The 20,090-nt window shown below is 39.2% G+C and overlaps 2 protein-coding genes across 7 annotated transcripts in view; one reads left to right on the top strand and one right to left on the bottom strand.

The window, feature by feature from the left end:
* LOC145994195 (uncharacterized) overlaps positions 1-9,316 on the bottom strand; it is a 41,841-nt gene extending 32,525 nt beyond the window's left edge. Inside the window, exon 1 of the mRNA XM_083130293.1 lies at positions 9,258-9,316. Within this exon, the coding sequence (XP_082986419.1) occupies positions 9,258-9,316 (59 nt within the window). The remainder of the gene's footprint in view (positions 1-9,257) is intronic.
* Positions 9,317-18,174: 8,858 nt separating this feature from the next.
* Positions 18,175-20,090, top strand: part of Synd (protein kinase C and casein kinase substrate in neurons protein Synd) — a 246,705-nt gene continuing 244,789 nt past the window's right edge. For all 6 annotated transcript variants that reach the window (XM_083129514.1, XM_083129511.1, XM_083129512.1 and 3 more), the window contains exon 1: positions 18,175-18,380. The gene's annotated coding sequence lies outside the window, so the exon portion shown is untranslated. The remainder of the gene's footprint in view (positions 18,381-20,090) is intronic.

The following is a 20,090-nucleotide window of genomic DNA, read 5'->3' as shown; positions in this document are numbered from 1 at the left end:
AACCCGTAACCCCCCTTGCGTACGCCACTGTTGCAGGACTTATTTCACCTTTTTAGTTGTTGTACTTGTTGGGATATAGACTAAAAGTTTAATATAAATGTTTTGTATTTAAAAGTTACTACTATATATTAATGAAAATGTGTGTGTTGGTTAATATGTAGTGTGCAGATAACAATGTAAAACATGGTAAAACTTAACAAGCCCTATTAAGTTATGTAAGTTATATGATGTTATTAAAATGGCGCCCACGGACCAAAGCAACATATAGAGGACATCAAAATAAACTTGTCTCGGTAACATTTTTGTCATCGGTGAGTCGTTTGGCGTTACGAACGTTCAAAAAGGCCCCTTTTGACTCCTGTATGCTGGCAATCGAACCTAACATTTGATCGCATCTGTGAAATTTATTCTACTGAGTATCGGCGTGTGCCGTTTGGGTTTCCAAAAAGATTATTGGATCGTTTATTCATTAATTTCTTGTGCAATTGCGATCCGAGTCGAATGGAAGGAAGAAAATAAAACCCCACATTAGCGATACAGCTCCATTTATAATCCGCAAAAGGAAAAGGAAGCAGAAGTTTGAAACATAAGATATGGCAAATCAAATGCAATGCACCCATTTCTGGCAAGTGCACTATCTACGAAAAAGTAACTAGTTACCCCATGATGGTAGGTTACTTGACTTGTGCGGCCGTCATGTGACCTGTACCATGTCTGACGTGTTCCAGTGAGCAAGATAACCGACATATCCCGTGGTACAGAGCTGCCTGACTTTGATAAGAGTGTAGTCATGGGATTACACCTCAACTGGTTGACCAACGGGGCAAAAGCCGCTAAGTTAAACAGGCCCAATTCAACTGTGCCATTCGTCCTGTGTACGTCGGTATGTGGAAGGTAAAGGGGCATTGTAGGAGTACCCAACTTTCCGAGCGAGCAAAAATTATAATCAACGGAGATAGCCAAAGCGTAAAACGTGAAATTGTGAAAAACCTGAAGCAGCCGATGGCCGCCGTCAGACAGGAGTTCCAGACAGCACCAGGTGTATCCGTTTCCATTATAACATTGCAAACGGAGACCCACTATCTCAGATATTGAGGCAGACCAGGTGCACACAAACCCTATATCACGAACCGAAGACCACTAAAGGCCTGGGGCTCAGGGCGAGTATGGGAGGGGAACGCCTTCTACCGGAGTACACAGTGAACACAAGGATATTTGGTGGTGGTGGCATGTCGTGGGGGTATTTCACGTACTACGGTATGGTTCGTGGCCAATTGTAGACAATGAGGTGCTCCCATCATTGTGGCGTGTTTTCAGAATGAACCTCTGTTACTACAAGGAAGAAGATACCAGGTGCAATGTTGCTGCTGCTACTTTGCGGCGGTATCAAGACAAGAATGTTCAACGCTTGGATTGGCCTGCCCAGAGCCCTGACCTCAATCCCATCGAACACCTTTGGGACGAGGGGAGAAAGGTCTCGGGAGATGGCGCCAACGTTCCTTGCCCACCTGTTTTTGAGATTTTGCAAGAAGAATGGTGGATCATGCCTCAGAGGGTGGCTGATGTATCAGCAAGAGGTGGAACCAACCACCAGTTTTGACGGACAAACATTTCAGGTAGGTTGATTGATTTGCTTTATTTTACTTCGTTTTTTGTGCCACTTTTGGCTAATTTGCGAAGATGGGGATGAGTGATGATATGATGAAATTATTGAAGGTAAAATCACAATGAGAATATCCATGCCCAGACCGGGCGTCGTAGCGCGATGTGCTAACCACAGGGGCCGCCCATTTCAGGTAGGTTCCCAATTATTTTATGGTAGATAGTGTGTGTGTCATGTTCTGATTTTCAGATGTGGAACAATACTGTTTCAACTTTGAAATTACACTAATGGCGCCAAATATATTAATCGATGGCCGTTTTGATATGAAATGCTCTTTCAACTAAAATTACTGGCCAACCATATGCGTGATGCATATTACAATTTTGCGAGAAACGGAAATTGTCTATTTTCCCTCTTTATTATATAAGGGCCTCGCGTTTCCTAACAGTGGCCCTACCTCTATGGGCATCGCCAGAAATTTTTGTAGAGGGGACCAGGCTATTGATAAAACTTGAATAGTAGGAAATAATAATTATTGCTTTTATTATAAATCACAAACTAATCAAAATAAACGCATTTATTACAAATATTATTATTAGCTATATCCTTGGGGAACACACTTCTACCCGATCCACCAGATGACTGAATGTACAGCAAAACTGTTTTCCATTATTATTATTATTATTATTATTTATATTTCATAAAGTTAGTGTACTGGAATGCATAATTATATATTTTGTTATCAACTTTTACGCACCTTGCTCAAAAAATCTTTCAAAGTTAAGAGGAAATTTTAGTAACAAAGCTTGTTGTGTGACCTCTCGCATAAGAAGCTCATTTTCGGTATTTTGAAAACTGTGGAACCAGTTTTATTCTTTGTAGTAAATGGTAGAATGTTGAAACAAACTGGTTCCTGTGTATTATATTCATTTTTTCGATCTAACTTGGTTTTTGCTTTGGTTATTCTGTTCGATTACTATCTGAACCTTATTTCTGTTATCAACAGTAAAAAAAATAATAATAATAAGCTTTCTGCTTTTTTGGAACTTATAATGAAGGATGCTAATTTCCGAAGGGGGGCGACGGTCCTGTTTGACCTCCCCACGCCCATGTCTGTCTCCAAATTCTAACATATTTAAGTGTCAAATCCATTTTTGGATTTTCATACAACGTTCTGAATCTACACAAACATTCTTATCTAATGTGTTCCGTATGCGACTAGCCCGTTGCTCTCTCGTAGGGCAGTCTTTTAATTAAATTATCATTCATTTTATTGTTAATATTTAGGACAGAAAATCAAATATTCCGATTTTGCACACAGCTTGAACGCAACTGAAAAACTTTGGTTGTATTCACCGGATCCACCTATACGGAAACACTAAACAACACTTACCCTATCTAAATCAAGAAAAGTCCCTCGTTTCTTGCCTTTGAAACTCATGTGCACAAGAATTTAGGACCTGGCTGTTGGTTGACCACAGGTAACTGGCAGCACCCTGACGTGACTGCACAGCGGAGCTTGATGGAAAAATCGTGAAGTGTTGGATAATTGCCTCTGAGGTTGGAGTCAAATCGATTTATACTAAATTTAGGACAATGGGATACGTCACACACACTTGTGTTAAGCTGGTACGGGCCCACGGACGTATCCTTTGGGAGCGAACAGCAGGTGAATTTTCTGCTGTGTCCTACGTCGATGGTCTTAACTGCGGAAGATACCAACTTAATCATTGTATTCGTTTGAAAATTTTCCATTTGAGGGAGATTCGTGTAACTTCTCTCAAAACAGAATTATAGATTTATTTTCTTTTTTTGCGAGCCATAGGCTGTACGCATTACATATTTTATTTTATTTTTCTACACTATTCTGTTACATTTAGTTTTCTTTTAAGCTGTCTCTTACTTTGTCCCCTATATACACATTCTTCCCCTCCCTCAGCAGTTCTTCCAGTCTTTCTTCCTTCCTCCTCTCCCCACTTCTCTTTTCCTGCACTCTCACCAAAAAACGCATACATTTTGCTTTACAAACACTTACACTATAAAGATGGCTCGTTTGGAGCATGATCACTCATTTCGCAGCCTTCTCTAATAGCTTTCCCCTGGCGTTCTCTTACTTCTCCCAGGTATTTCCCCACTTGCTGCCCCGCTTCCTTTATCTTTATTCTGTCGTCTACCACTTCTATCACCTCCCTGCCTGTTAAGTTTTTCATCCATTTGCCCCTTAGGTCACGTGTAGAAAGACAATTCAGTAGGATATGCTTGTCCGTCTTCTCCCCCTCGCACAAAGGACATATCGTTTCCCCTGCTTCGTTTCTCTTTCTTAGTTGTTTCCATCCCCCTAATCTGAACCATGCCAGCGCGCCTCTTTCATTTTTTCCCACAACCTGGATATATTTCGCTTTCCCCCATTCTCTTACTCTTAGCTGTTCCCTGATTGAGGTCTTTGTTTGGCAGTCTGCTATTATTTCTTGTCTGTCTATGTCGAGTAACCTGTCTCTGATTTGTAACCTCCCTCTTCCCATACCCAACCCATTCCGCTATTATATAAGATATTTTTCACTTCCAGACCCCAGCTGTAAACGTTTTCCTCCCTTGTCTGTATTTCCAAACATTGTCCCCACAGCGTTTGGCCCTCTTGTGATAATCGCATCCAATATTTAACCACCCTCATCCGTGCTTGCACCGCGTCTCTGTTCAGGCCCAATTCCTTGAGAAACCCACAGTTGGCCGTGCCTCTGCTTACGCCCATTACTCTCTTATAAAATTCTGTTTTTTCATGCCAATTATTGTGTTGTCCCCCCCTTAACCCCCACAGTTCTATTCCATAGTTTAATGTACCTAATACTATTGATAAATAGAGGTTTTGAATGACCGGGAAAGGCATTTGAGGTGCCTTATTTATTGTCCTTATGGCTTGTTCTATTGCAAATTTTGTTTTAGTTTTTCTTGCCTTTATGTGGTGTGTCCAACTCCCTGTCATGGAGAGTGTTGCCCCCAGGTATGTGAAGTTTTTAACCCGCTCGATTAAATCCCCCCCCCCCCCCGTATATCCATGTCTCCTGTCTGCTAAATATGTAGCCATTTTTGTTTTTTATAATGTTTACCTTCATTTTATATTTGATGCACCCTTCATATATGCTATCTATGCCCCCTTGAAGACCCTCTATTATCTCGGACAAGATGAATATGTCGTCCGCATACATAAGGACTGGTATACTTTGCACTCCTATACATGGGATAGAATCCTGGTCCATTTTAATTTCATGCGCTACCCAATCTATGAACAGTGAAAATAGCACTGGTGATAGGATGCATCCTTGTTTGAGTCCCCTGAGCGAAGGCTGCAGTGCCGAGACTTGGTTTCCTTCGCATCTTACTCCGAATTCTACCCTCGCATATATTGCTTGCAGTGCTCTGATCATGCGCGCGGACATTCCCTTCTCATACAATTTTCTCCACAAAATATCCCTATGAACTTTGTCGAATGCTATTTCAAAATCAATGAAACATGCGTATAATTTCCCCCGCTTCTGTTTTATTTTCCTCTGTACGAGTGTTTGTAATATGAATATGTTGTCTAACGTGCTGTACCCTTTCCTGAAGCCCGCTTGTAGTGGTGAGATTTTGTCGAATATTTCTGTCCATTTCTGGATCCTACGGTTCAAGATATGTGTGTAAAGTTTACTCCATATAGGTAATAAAGAAATGCCCCTGAAATTGTTTGCGTCATTTCTGTCCCCTTTCCCTTTGTAAATAGGACAGATTATGGAGCTTGCCCAGTCCTTCGGAAAGTACCCCTCTTTAAAAATCTTGTCCATTAATTTGCTTTGTGCTTCCACCATATGAATGTCAGTTTCGTTGGCTTTGAAAAATTCCGCCCCAATGGAGTCCTGCCGCGTGGAAATTGGTATCGTTCGTTTCAAGTTACAAAAGAGTAGAAAGCTTTTATTGTTAATATAATAACAGAAATAAAAGCTATTAGTTGATATTCCAGCAGAATAATCAATAATCAAAAAATTAAGTTCGTATAACCTGGTAATGTTTTCTCATATTCTAAGCATTTAATCCAAAGAATAAATGGGCCTCCCCGATGGCGCAGTGGTAGCGTCGCCGCCTTGTAATCAAGGGGTCCTGGGTTCGATTCCCGGTGGAGGCACATAGTGGTTCGGATCCCACTTTAAACTCTAGGTCCAGTCCCGATTAGCCTTACTGTGCATAAAGTGGACTTAAAACACCAATTCAATCAATCAATCAACCAAAGAATAAATGGTTGCAGAGTTTACAAAATTCCAAAAATTAGAGTTTTATATTAGGTCAGTGGCGGCGATTGGGTTGCAAAAGTGGTGTAGCAAAGTGCCAAAGCTGGGGGGGGGGGGGCAATTTACTTTCCCTTGGTAGATAAGGTTTAGCATAGTGCGGGGGCAAAAGTAGGGAAAAGTGGAGGGACTGCCCCCTAATCGCCGACATTATAAACGTTATGACTAAGATTTCACCCTAACTTTGTAAGCTTTTTCACAAAGAGACATGTACAAGTTAATAAAATAATAGAATAACTATGCATTTGAGTACACTAACTGTGGATGTAAAAAGTTAATGAAAAACTGTTGTGCTGGATATTCACTCATCTTGTGGATACAGTAGAAAAGTATATCTAAGGGTAATAATAATAATAACATAATGTACCCCTGTTCCTGTGCCACTATTTGCATATGTGCGCGCAATATCCGTGTCCATTTAGATAAAATCGATTTAAGTGGAAAGTTCAATGAAGAACAGAGGAAGTGATAAATGTTCTACGAAGGAATTAACACGCGAATTGCGCACATGCAACGTTCAAACAGCACAACTTCATCAAGTCACGCTTCAAGTTTTGAAAGTGTTATTTCTTATGTCGTACTTGCATTGTTTTTTGGTGGATGGTCTGAAGACGAGTTCTGTACACGATGGTAGTGGTAGTACCGAAACCGAGACTTATCGAGATGACACCAGGGCCGGACGGTGGTGGGAACCATGTCACCGCCCAGACCGGCAACTTCCAGGGCGGAAAAATTGGAGAAGAGGGAAAAGAAAGCCTTTTGAAAACTTAAAAGTTATAATGTGATATATAAAATTATGTAACGTGGAAGTTAACATACGCCAACCCAACGTTGGCATACATTGAAGGAACATATAATTAGTAGTCTTACATTAAACCCAAGGTTGGAAAACAGAATCGATGCTTTCTTTAACTCCATTGAGATATCTCGTCATAGGCGTAGCTAGAACTTTATATTTGGGTGTGCACCTTGGCTCTAACTGCACTGATGTTTGTAAAGGAATATAAATTCACTAAAATTTCTGAATATATGTAGTAGAAAAAATCAAATTGCATAGAAATTACACACACACACACACACACACACACACACACACACACACACAAAATGTTCATAAATGTTACAAACAAATCCATCAAAATACACGTCATCTATAACAAGAGACGTCTGTCAAAAGATACAATGTTCTTAAACTCATCAATAACTTCACTTACATCAATAGACTAAGCTTTTTCCTGTTCCACAAATAGCAAGAGCAGGGCTTCCAATCTATCCTGCTTCTGAGTTGCTCTTAATTTAGTTTTAACTTGAGTAAGCTTGGAGAAAGCTTTCTCACACGTGCAGCTTGTGACAGGTATAGAAGAAAAGCGCTGTAGTACAGAGTAGAATGCAGTAAATATCTTTTCTCCAATGACATAAAAAAATCCAAAATCTATAGACACCCGTTTCATTAACGATAATGCACACGTTTGTACCAAGTAATGACATTTTCAACTTCTTACAAACTGCCGCTTATTTTCTCTCTTATTGAAATATCTGTCTTTAATTCTCTTTGATAAAGCAGCCCATTAGGGTGTGCCTACGGCACACCCCGTAGCTACGCCTATGTATCTCGTTGGAGAAGTTTATGATCCACTCCTTCAAATAAGTGGCGACAATAAAACAGACCGAATTACCACACATGAGGCTCAGTATATTGCATGCAAATTCTGTCAGTTGCGTAACTCTACATTCTTTTGCTCACTTTTGCTCTGGTATGACTTTTTACTCAACATAAATGTAGCGAGCAAATGTTTATTATTGATTGCTTTTGTTTATTAAATTATATTACTTCGCTTTTCTGCTACTTTTGGCTAATTGTGTGTGAGTGTGTGCGCGCGCCCGATTGGTCATTTCGGGGAACTGCGTTAGAATACGCACCTTTTCGGGGAACCAGATAAGCTGTGTGAAACTTTCCTTCGGTTTCCAGAAATTATCCATCTGCTGGTACAATTTTGTGTTAATTCCGGAAAGTTCCCAAATAGTGGACATTGTTCATAGACCGTGTGTGAATTAGTTGTCATCAAGCAGTGCAGGTGGCAACACAAATGAAAAGTGTGTAACATCTGCCACAAGCTTGTAAGAGCCAATTCATTATGAGCTCATAACTGTGTAGCTACTGGGGATGGATATTTTGCTTCGATTCGTTGAATGGACACCCGGCGACGATTGCGTTGGACCTCCCCGATGGCGTAGTGGTCACGTCGTTGCGTTGTAATCAAGGGTTCCCGGTTTCGGCACATGGTGGTTCGGATTCCACTTTAAACTGTAGGTCTAGTCGCGATTAGCCTTTCTTTTCGTAAAATGAACTTAAAAAACAACTGAAACGATTGCGATGGGTGATTGACTCACCATCCACCCCTTAGAAAGAAACGATGCGCGCTACCCCTAGTTATATGGAGTGTTCGTCACAGCCCTGTACTGTCTGCAACAAAATCCGAAATAACTCCGAGATTCAGGAACGCCGGGTTTTAAGATTCCTGGAGAGTTGCTGGAAAAATTGCTAAAGTGGAAATTTTCGCTCCTCTCTAGCTTCGTGATTAATGCTTTTCGTGCCTACCCTATCGTTGTTCTGTTCGGTCTCGTTATTTCGTATCCAGACTGCTTTTTAGAGATGGCGAATGAATGGTGTCTAGTCTTAAACTGCAAATGTCTATGTCCAAAAATGTCCCAACTAATATGACTTTTTTGCCTCTATTTGTATTGCGCTTTTGTTATTTTACGTTGCATTCCTTTCACTTTTGGCTATTTACGACGATGAAGATAAGTGATGATTGTATGAAATCGATGAAGGGACACCCACGAACCCCCCCCCCTCCCCCATATCAAAGCCGGGATTCGAATCCGGGAACTTCAGTGGCGAGATCGAAAGTCGACTACATAACGAGTTCGGTCACCCGTCCAGCTTGATTTTTTTTATCATTGATGAAAAATTGAAACTTATATGTAGGTAATTTACAAATAATATTATGGTCATCTTTGAGAATTTTTAAGTCACTTCCGAGCACTAAAGTGAAATCGAGGGAGGGGCAATTGCCCCTTTGCCCCTCGGTGCAGACACCGTTGCTGCGAGATTCCAAGAAAAATCAGTACAACATAATAGTTTGAGTTTTTGGGATTTATGTCTACTTTATGCACAGAAAGGCTAATCGGGACTGGACCCACAGTTTAAAGAGGGATCCGAACCACTATGTGCCTCCACCGAGTATTGATACAACATAAGAATGCTAGTTCTAAATGATATGATGTTACTCCAAGGTTTCCAACCCTGTGCCAATAAAAGGAAACAATGTACTTACCTAATACGTCTTCTTTCTTCTTCGACCAGCTCAATATACATTCTCATCCGCCATGACATGACTCGGTTACTCGGAAATATGTCCATAGCGTCGCTTCTGTTTCCACGTTGTCTGTGGTTCGCCACAGGTGTGTGTACGTTCTACAAAGAAAGTTGTGTAGCTTCGGAACTTCCTACTACTTTGAACTTATGCGCTGCGTTGTTATTCTTTTGTTTGAGCGCGAGCGATCTTTTCATTGGCCACAAGTCTTCGTATCTCCGCCTCTGTCTTTCAATGCAAGTTGAGCAGTTGTGCACTGTGCATGTAACTTGTTGGTTTTTACTGGAAACCAAAGAGGAATAGAAAAAAAAAGCAACACTCACGCCATTGTACAATTTTAGACCGAGGATGAAAAATGTTAGCGTCGTAGACAAGCCTGTGCCCATCATGTCAGGTGAGCTAGCTCAGTGTAATAAAACATAAATTGGTTTTCGTGAAGATCATTACCAACAAGAACTCCGGCACGAAACTGAAGTTTTGAAATGAAATTTCTTGGTTTTAGCTCGTGGCAAATTGCTGTTTGCATATCCTTTAATGACTTGGAAGATTTAAATCAATACCCACTTTCTTGTTAGGAAATGACTTCCTAATGTTATCTGTAAACTATGCGCAAGGCGAGTTATTATAGGTTTTTCTCCTTGTCTTTTTTTGAAAGAAGAAATCCGATACTTGAACTTCAGACCTGAAACAATAATTTTAAGTTTCAAGGTCAATGTTGATCCTTTTAGCTGCAAAATAGCAACTGTAACTTCTCTCTGGGAAATTATGAAGATAAGTTGTGAGCAATCCAATGGATCGTATTTCGCCTCTATACTTTTCTTTTCAGTACTTGAGGAGTTTTTAGAGTTGGTTCCTAAACGAACCCTCAGAAATCAATGATACCCTTCGAATCGAAGCGACACGACAAGCTGCACATGTCGCTTGTCGCTTGCGTGTTGCTCGGAATGGCCTGTTTTCTCAATTGCGTGCCTCGTGTCGCCTCTCTGTTGTTTGCACATTTGTGATGAATGCTTGTTTTTAGACTGAAGGAACCCGTGTTGATTGTCGCTTTTCACTTCGGTATGATCCCCCCCCCCCCCTTTCCCCGTCACGCGTAGCTGCTTGCCTGTCAATTCGGACTGAGAGCAACGTGTCACTTCGGTCTGAAAATTCCCTCAAATTTCGTTTCCAAGTGACACATGTTAGTGGCCGCGGTGGCTCAGTGGGCGGCCCCTGTGGCGGAGTGGTTAGCACATCGCGCTACGACGCCAGGGGTCCCGGGTTCGATTCCCGGCTCGGCCATGGATGTCTGTGATTGTCTGTCCTGAAAAGTCTTGAAATTGAAATATGAATGAAATGATATGAGTGAATGAAGTGTGATGGGGGAAGCTTCCGCATAGGGGCTTTCCTTTAAAAAAAAAAAAAAAAAAAAAAAAAGTCGGTAACGCGTCTGACTACCATGCTCAAGGTCCCGGGTTCGATCCCCGGCCGGTTCAAATCCGGGAACTTTTCTAACGGTGAAAGCGGCCCCGGCGCCCACCCAGCGTCGAATAACATGGGTACCTGGGGGAAACCCTGGGGGGTAAAGGCGGTCAGGGGCGTGATGCTGATCACATCACCCCCACTCACGACCGGATCAAGAAAGTGTGGGGCGTTACCCCCACACCCCCTATACGCCTTCATGGCGTGGTGCTATGCACAGGGGAACACTTTACCTTTTTTTTTTTTACCTTTAGTGACACATGTTACCTGTGGCGTCGCTTGTCGCTCCGGTCTGAAAGCTCCCTAAACATCAATGTGAATCATCTATACAAAACTCACTATTGCGAAACTCACGGTATGTACACCAAGAAACACTCAACCGTTGGAAACTGAAGTTGGTGAAGTAATGTTATTTTTTTAAAAAAATGGATAAGACGGTAACAATTCGTGAAAAATAAAGCGTTTCGAATAAGTGAGAAAATGAATGATGAATTGTGTTGTTCGAAACAAGTGCAGAAAGTTATTTAAGAAACGGATGCTATGCGTATTTCCGAATTTCTGTATATGTAAAACATACTTTTTATTTTTCGTTCTTGTCTTCCAAAGAGCAAAATAATAAATCTTAACTTTCCTCTAAATTTATGTTATTGATTTCTCCTTACTTGGTTCATGTATTCCTCTCTTTAGTTGTTAAGAATTTTTGTATGAAATGTCAAGGAAATCGCACGTTGAGTTTTTCATATCTTTAGAAACCATGTACAAAAGCCGATAAATAAAATAAAAACCCACGCACTCCAAACGACGTCATATCTTATCAATCAATGACTACATGTGATTGACTCTCCCTGTATGTACTCGTCTTGATGAAATCTCTACTCTCACTTTACAAAGCGGGAAGTTGAAGTTTTGTGAAATCTAGTTAACGATTTTCGATTTCGGTCTGTCCTTCGAACTCATCAATATTTTATCGCTTGAACTATACAGCATTCCTCCCAAAACGGAAACAAAAGCAAGAGAAGCAATAACTTATTATTTTTCTTCATTCGCTTCTGTGGTTGATACCTCCTGGTTCCGGGAAGCCACTGCAGACTTTTAGCGAGAGAGAGAGAGAGAGAGAAGATTCCTAATATAGAATTATCCGCAACTTGGTTACTGGACACAGGGGCGGAATCAATATCGCTGAAAAACATCGAAATTGCGTGCGACTTAAGAAGAATTTATTGGACGTAAAAGTGCGCTATTCGAAGCAATGTCATCATCTTTGTGGGTCGGTCCTACTCGCCTTCGGCATTCTTCTGTTATTTTTGCTTTTCTTGTTCGTTGTGTGTAGGACTATCTTGGCACGAATCTGGAAGTAAATCATTGCATTCCTTCATCCACCCGTACAATTCTGTCTAATTTAAAGCGAAGATTTGGATACATTTTTCGATGCCGGTATGTACCTTACTAATAATAGTGTGTTAGCAATTTCGTCATGAAGGAGGTTATTAGCTTGAACATTGAAAAAATACAAATTGCTTTCATCTCCATAACACGAAAATTACATAAATTGTTAACATCGGTAACGTTTCTACTTTTTAAAATAATGTTTCTTAAAAACAAAGACTGAACAGGTAATCATATCACAACATATTATATGCCTACAAGGGTACCCCATTCCTCCATACCCAAAAGAATGACAAAGTTATCCCAGAAATTGAGTGTTGAATAAATATATAGAACAAAATATTAATTATTCTTCATCATGTTCATTGCTTGTTACACTATTACTTCAAATACTAAATAAACGAAGGGGAAAAGAGAGAAGACAAAGGACTATCATCCTCATATGTCAAATCCCACTAAATATGAAATTACACCCCCATATGAAAAATTCTGGATAAACCCCTGCTCGGTACAGTGGGATGCAAGATAATTGCACCGCAAATTGTCCATGACTATTTTAATTAATTTTTCTCAACAATATATATTGAAACGGGAATGCATATAGGAGAGCAATTTGTGTAGACTTCCAGAATACAGAAGAAACGTTCAACTGGAAGACTAGATCGCATGTACAAAAAGAAAAAGGCGGGCCCCGGGGGGGATCGAAGCGAGCAGAAGGGCCATTAGAAGCAATCACGCGACGCAAGGACATTAACCACTTCATGAATGACGCAAGGCGACTCGGTTTAAGTTCCGATCCATTTTGGATTTCTATTCCCTGTCTGGTAGCCAGAAACAGGGGTAAATCTATGGGAAAAGGCTGTTCGTGAAAGGGTAAAGGGTCGGTATATTTGTTGGACATTGAAAGAAGAAGAAGAAGAAAAAAGGCTTACTCTCGTGACTCGACGTCGTCAATCAGTGTCCTCGTTATAATAGTTTCTGAGACAATTTCCATAAACGACATGCAGAATAAGTTCGATCAAATATGGCTCCAAGCAACAAACTACTTTGTTCAGTTGTTTTCTACAAGATTATTACAACAAGTTCCCTTCGACTATTGTATGACGCCACATTGTCATTTTGCAGCAAGTAGAATTGTGACACAGAATACAAAGGGTATTCTGTAACACAAATTAATTTGTTCCAGAATACAAATGGTATTCTGTAACACAAATTAATTTGCTCCAAAGGCCATGTGACGTCATACAATAATCAAATTCAAATTAAACTTGTTTTTTTCCTTTTCTTTAATACCTTTAATGTGTCTTGCTATTGGCTAATATAAAGGGTCGTAAAACTTAGTCGAGTCCACAGTCAAAAACGTTCTCAAAAAGGAAAAGTATAAGCAGTGGCGGAGCGTGACCTTTCCAACTGTGTAAGCCTATCATGATGAAGGTTATTTCCCGTTGTGCTTATTTTTGGGCTGACATGGTTAGTGATTTATCCACACACATCGACCCCTCCCACCATTTTTTCAGAACACTTCCCTGGAATTTTTCACCAAATTAAAAGTTCTGGATAAATCTCTGGGATTGGTGTTTTCTTTGCTAGGTTGTGTATCTCTTACACTTCAACTGATAATTAAGTCAGTCTTATTCCTATCACAATGAGTAACGTAACGATAAAAAATATGCAAAGTTAGATAAAATGAATAATAATAATAATAATAATAATAAAGAAACGAAAACAGAAAAGTGCAGAATACTTTTTACAACCGCATAACCAAGTAACAGCTTCGTACCCTGAATCACAAAATCGGCGCACTTTATTTTTCGTTTCTGTTACTATGCCTGCTAGAGAAGGAAGGGCCTACCTACATCCACAAGTTTCTTCTTGGCAGCAAAATCCTTGCTGGATAACGGCGTCTGCACCAAGTTCTCAACCCCACCGCACAATCACACTCGTTTTATTCCATAATGCACTTCACTGTCATACAACAGCACAGGGCCGACAGTCCACTTTGAATAGATGGAATTCGCAAAAGCAATACCTCGACAACAAGAACGGGGAAACAAAAAGAAACCAGATCCAAAATTGGTCACTGCTCTTTCGGACTGTGAGGGGAATATCCCTTTCGGATATAAAAAAATTCCCTCTCTTGCCTTAAAATTTCCTATATTTAGTAAATAAAATACAATATTAATTATAAAAGAAATGCTCACTAATTGTAGGGACATATCCAGAAATTTCTATCAAAGGACATGTAAGTGCTTTCTTAGGATACTGTAAAAGCAAATCTAGCACCTAAAAGATCATAAACAGGCTTGTCGAACGCTGTTCGAAGAGTGTTTGAATCACGGACTACGTAATTAATAATATTTTGTTCACATTTAACATGAGATTTGTAAAATTGGTTCAATCTTCAGCTTTCATTAACATTTATTTATTTATTTATTTTTGCACTTTTTAGCTCAGTTATTACCAGCTAAGTTCATACATAAACGGAAAACAGAGATCTTAATATTTCTGACGTTTATGCTCTCCTATAAGCTAAAAACAGAAACAAGAATTTAACACATCAATGTGTATATAGTTTTCCCGTATCCTGCTCATTTTTAGGTTTCTCCTTTTTCCCCTTCCTGTTGGATTTTTGCTTCAGAGTTCCCTGTTCCTGGAAAAAAAAACTCCTTGAAGCACCACCGGCTCAAATTTCCTTTGCAGTCAACCATTCATACCCGACAACGCTGGAGCCCCTCCTCTTGCAGGACCTGTGTCTCGCTGGCGCGTATTCAGTGAAGCCAACCCAAACATAATGGTGCTAAATTTCGCACAAGTTTAAAAAGTCGTTTGTAAGTTGGTGGTATAAATAAAACAAGAGGGTCACTTTTCGTTGTGGTTCAATTTTCTCAAACTTTTCACGTATAACGTCGAACCCATGCCGTTGGTTGAACCATTCGGATTTATATTTATATTTTTGTTTTAAATTAATATTAATAATATGAAAATCACAGAACAATTTAGTAGTATGTAGCATAATTTCGGAGTTTAAACGACACCATGGATGTCCAGAAGGGGCAAGGCAAGGAGACACTTGCTGAAAAATGAATGTCAACCATTTTCACACATACAATTTCATTTCAGTCACATCAAATTGTTAATTATTGTAAGGGCGTTGCAGAAAAATGTTAACTTCAAATTGAATTAGTATATTTTGAGAAGGGAAATATACCTAGTTTACCCCAACCCCTGAAAAAAAAAATACTTTACTTAATCCTCCCTGGTGGAAAGAAATACTGCGGACGTCCATGAACAACACTTTATCTAAACATATGGTTTGCAACGCTGCTGTAAGCTTGTGGCCGTAGGCTTACAAACCTAGGGTTTGACCCGCTGTTCTCCCTATATTCCTTGCTCTTCTCCATCCAGATACGGTAGGCACTGCTCCTTCGCGGTCAGAAATTTGTAAGGCATCATTCAGACGGCTTACAACTTTCCGCAAGCAAAAGGCGGGAGTTCGCATGTGTCCCCTGGTGCTTAAGTGTTGCAATCTAACAAACAGGATCTCGAAGACTGGTATCGGGCCGAGTTGAACTTTGAAGTTTTTACTAATTTTGCCATATAATTACATACATTTTACTAGAACTAATAAAGTGTAAGCCCGGCTTACACGGCTTACATGGACGCTCCGCGCCTGTAAACACACTATCCGTTGAATTTCGAGAATTATACAAAATTTGAGGTTTAAAGAGAGAATACTGCCTGCCACCCTCCTCTCATTGCGGGAGTTAAGTTGAGTTACAGTGGACACTGTAATTGGGCATGTGCCTGTGTGCTCGAAATAAATAAATAAGTTGCGTGGGACGGCCGCTACGCCACTGACTGTTACGTAGAAGCTGGCTTCTCCCCGAATTCAGAACTTTTGACCTTCATGGAGACTGTTTTTCACTCCAGCTAGTTATAATTTACACCACCAGATGGCAGGTCAAAGCATTATCTGGACAAAGTATTACAAATTGAATTCATAGATGGCAGCACTCGTCATTGACACTGAAATTTGCTCACATCAGCTGATATGCCCGAAATCCTTGACAAAACAGACGTGATTATTTAGCGCATATTATGTGTATTTTGTTTTGACATTGAAAGTGTGTGACGTGACATTTAAATATATATATGTATATAATGTGTGTGTGTGTATTAACTTTTGGAGAAAGGGTGGGGAATAAAAACTATTGACCGCCTATGGTAGTTGGTGAACCAATTATCTTATTCCATAGGAGTTTCCAAGAGGAGTTGACTGGACAAACTGAGCCTATTCGATGGCGTAGTGGTAACGTCGTCGCCTTGTAATCAAGGGGTCGCAGATTCAATATCCGGTGGAGGCACATAGTGGTTCTGATCTCACTAAACTGTAGATCTAGTCCCGATTAGCCTAACTGTGCATAAAGTGAACTTAAAACAAAAACTCAAACTCGGCGAAGTCTTAACAACAATGTTGACGAAGGAAAGACAACAGCAGCTTACCTTTGTAGAGACTGTCCCCGAATGTCCCCAGTAGGAAAAAAAGCGGCTCCTCTTTCAGATTAGGACCAATGTCTTGTCTGTTTTGTACAATGAAAACCTCTCACTTCAATATATAACATTCAAGTCTCAATATGACAACACATTGTTTTAATAAGTTATAGCATGGCATTGCAAGAGTTAAAAGGTGCTTTCGGTTGAAAATATGTTTTGAAAAGGAGCGCGCCTCCCCTGCTAATGTACCGAGTCTCGAGTCTGAGCACTGAGTTTGCACTATATAATTGCCTTATATTTTTTAATGACCACTGTAGATATTAACATAAGAACTCTGGTGTGTTAGAATGCGTTCGTAGTGTCGTCAAACGCAAATTTAATAGTCTATAATTTAAACTGAAAAAGAGGCCAGGCTCACTTATTAAGGCACAGGTTGTGTGGACGAAGGGTCCCACATACATTCTCGATCTCAAAATACGATATCAAAGCCAGAGACATGCCAATATTAAGGTGACCAGGCGTCCCGTATTAGCGAAGACAGTTCCTTTTTTGAGTCTCTGTCCAGATTTTTTAAACTTAAAACGGGCTGCCAAAATGTCCCTCTTTGTGACAATGACCTATCAGCATACAATTACTGCGATACTGTGAACAATGACATTGTTGCGTAGAAATTATTTCACATTTCATCGTCAACAACGTGCCACATTTCAATTTTCTTAAAATCTCTGTTTTACTGGAACTAGAGAAACTTAACTTTCGTACATAAATTATTTGTGGACAAGTGACAAGAACTTTAATGTGTAAACTTTTACAAAATGTTATTTGAAAAGAAGGATATACCAAAGAAGATCCAAGTCATTGAATGACTTCCAAATCTACAGTGCACCGCACGTATCCATACTATATGTTAGTTGCTTACAGATTTTTCAAACAAGTATTTATCACGAAACCGTTTTTATATTAAAATGTGTACATTTGATCGTCCCGGTTTCCCTTCATGAAAATCTGAAAAATGTACCGTAAAGTTATTTTAAAAATCTGGTCACCAATTAGCCAATGTGGTAAAAATATAGGGCTGGCTGCTAACACCCCATTCCCCTTTAATTTTCGGAACACGCCACTGAATTCGATTTGCGGACATGATCCCCTCACCCTGTTGACCCTGTAGCGATTACCACACCTTTGGAAAAAATAGTTTTCTCAGTACTAATACACTTACAAATACAATGGAAGTTCAAGCGATATTTCCGCATAGTTTAGAGTTATTTGAAGAACGATAAAATATCTGGAATGCGTCATTCCGTGCGATAAGTAAAAAGTCATCTCTTTCTCGCTCCGCGTCAATCACGAATGAATGACTGAAAGAGAATGTGCGTTTCTTTCCTTTAATTTCTGGCTTCATTCGTTGCACTTATTTATTTGCCTTTTAGCACAGCTGTATGTCCAATTGTAAGCTGATGAACGCATTATCAACAGGCAGTTGTTACTAGTTCGCGTATTTTCGGTAAATATCGGGTATTTCCGTGATTTTAGCCACACCTATTGATGAGAACTCGGTTGCACTTGTGAGGAGGAGTAGGGTTATCGGTTTTTGGCATTTGATAAGTGTTTGGTTTATCGAACTTGAATGCTAATCGAATTATACGATTGGAAGTGAAAGTAGTGCGTGTTATAGTTTAATGTGGTTGTGCTACTGGACGTGTTCCGTTATAAGATAAGCGATTAGGGAACGTCATTTGAAAGGTAAGTGAAGGTTGCATGATAGTATTTCAAGTTGTTGCCGATGGCAGTGTCAATTGCTAGACTAAAGTATTTTTTACCTTCCTTTTCGTGCAAATTGAAAGACGAAAATAGAATTACTAAATTGTTATAAATTGTTAAATATAATAAACACCAAATCCGCAACCTTGACTTCAATGTTTAAAATTGAAATGATGGCAAGGATGATTATTATGTAATAGCCATGTTTAGTGCAAGGTAACAAAATATTGGTGTTGATTTTCAGTTTCGAACGATTCTAATGTAATTTAGTGCGGATAGCAACTTGTAATGCTTGGTTTTATACATTCATATGTTGGTCGTGAGCCTGTGTAAAATATATCATCCACCCTTATTCTTTTATTTTTTCGCGGTACTAACTTTTAACGATTACTTTATTCCGATTTGTTTTTGTCAGAACCAACGTTATAATATTTACGACTAGTGACTATTGGGAAGACAGATAAGTTAGATGCAGTTATTCTCCAACTAGGCATAAGAGAAACTGATAATAATAATAATATTTACTGGTCAAAGCGAAATCATTATGTATTTTATAATACGTACATTCATAACTACCACTTAAAGAGATGACTGTTAAAGTCTCTTGAATTATATCTACTCCTGAACAACAAATTCTTGGCACAAATGAAATATTCATGGTTACCAACAAGAGCTCAGCTTTGAAAGCATAGTATACACCTTATATATATATAAACCCATGCTCAAGTAGGTGCTCAATTTCCCATGTCTTTTCTTCATAAATTTCTTTAAAATGCAGGCCAACGAGGTTCTGGATATATAGCCACATAATTCATTATCTACTGTCTTTCCTTAGACCAAATTTCTAACAAACCCTGTAGCTATTTTGATTCTTTCTACAGTATGTTTATGACTTTGAACATGATGTTAGGCGAAGAGTAGTATTTTTCTGCAGTAATGTGCTGAGCCTTATTACAGTTTCAGCTTACAATATTAGTTAATCTGTTTGTTATTAATAATAGAGATGTGGCTATGTTAACATTAATATAAATATGCTTCATGATAAATCCACATCAAGCATTGTACCACATTCACAAGTTTCTTCTAAGAGCATAAAGTGATCTATTATTTATTATTATTTTTTGGAAATTGTGGAATTACATTAATAGACATTTCACTTAAGTGTAAATTTTGATCAAGTAATGCATGTAATATAATATGGGCTGCTGAAGTACTAGACTACATTTATCAAATTAAGCACTTGTCTTGTATTAGTGTTACTTCAGATGAAGTTCTTCTTTGTGTGTATTTTTAAATTTTGAAAATTGCAACACTTGTATTTTTAAAATTCCTTTTCTAAAGTCATATCTGAGAATTAAACAATTTTTCAGTTCTCATTATATCTAAAAATTCCATTTTTTACAATTTGTTGATATTGTGCTATCATAGAATGTGCAGATTAGATTGTGTTGACATGTTGCTATGTTCTAAATTAATAGTACTAAATGGTACTAGATAATGATTGACCGATGTGCTCAGGATAATAAAATTGAATAGGATACAGTAGAAATTTAATGGTTGTGGTTTGAATGTGGTAATTTTTCACACTGCTATATATGCATGTGTTTACTTAGTATTGCTTCTGTGACCAAACATGTCACTTATTGAGTCCGAAACTCACCAGTTTTGACTCCCAATCTAGAAGTGTCCCTT

The sequence above is a fragment of the Lepisma saccharinum genome, chromosome 10 (assembly GCF_977018435.1).
Source record: "Lepisma saccharinum chromosome 10, izLepSacc3.1, whole genome shotgun sequence".
Classification (NCBI taxonomy): domain Eukaryota; kingdom Metazoa; phylum Arthropoda; class Insecta; order Zygentoma; family Lepismatidae; genus Lepisma; species Lepisma saccharinum.
This window is presented reverse-complemented; position numbering and strand designations above follow the sequence as displayed.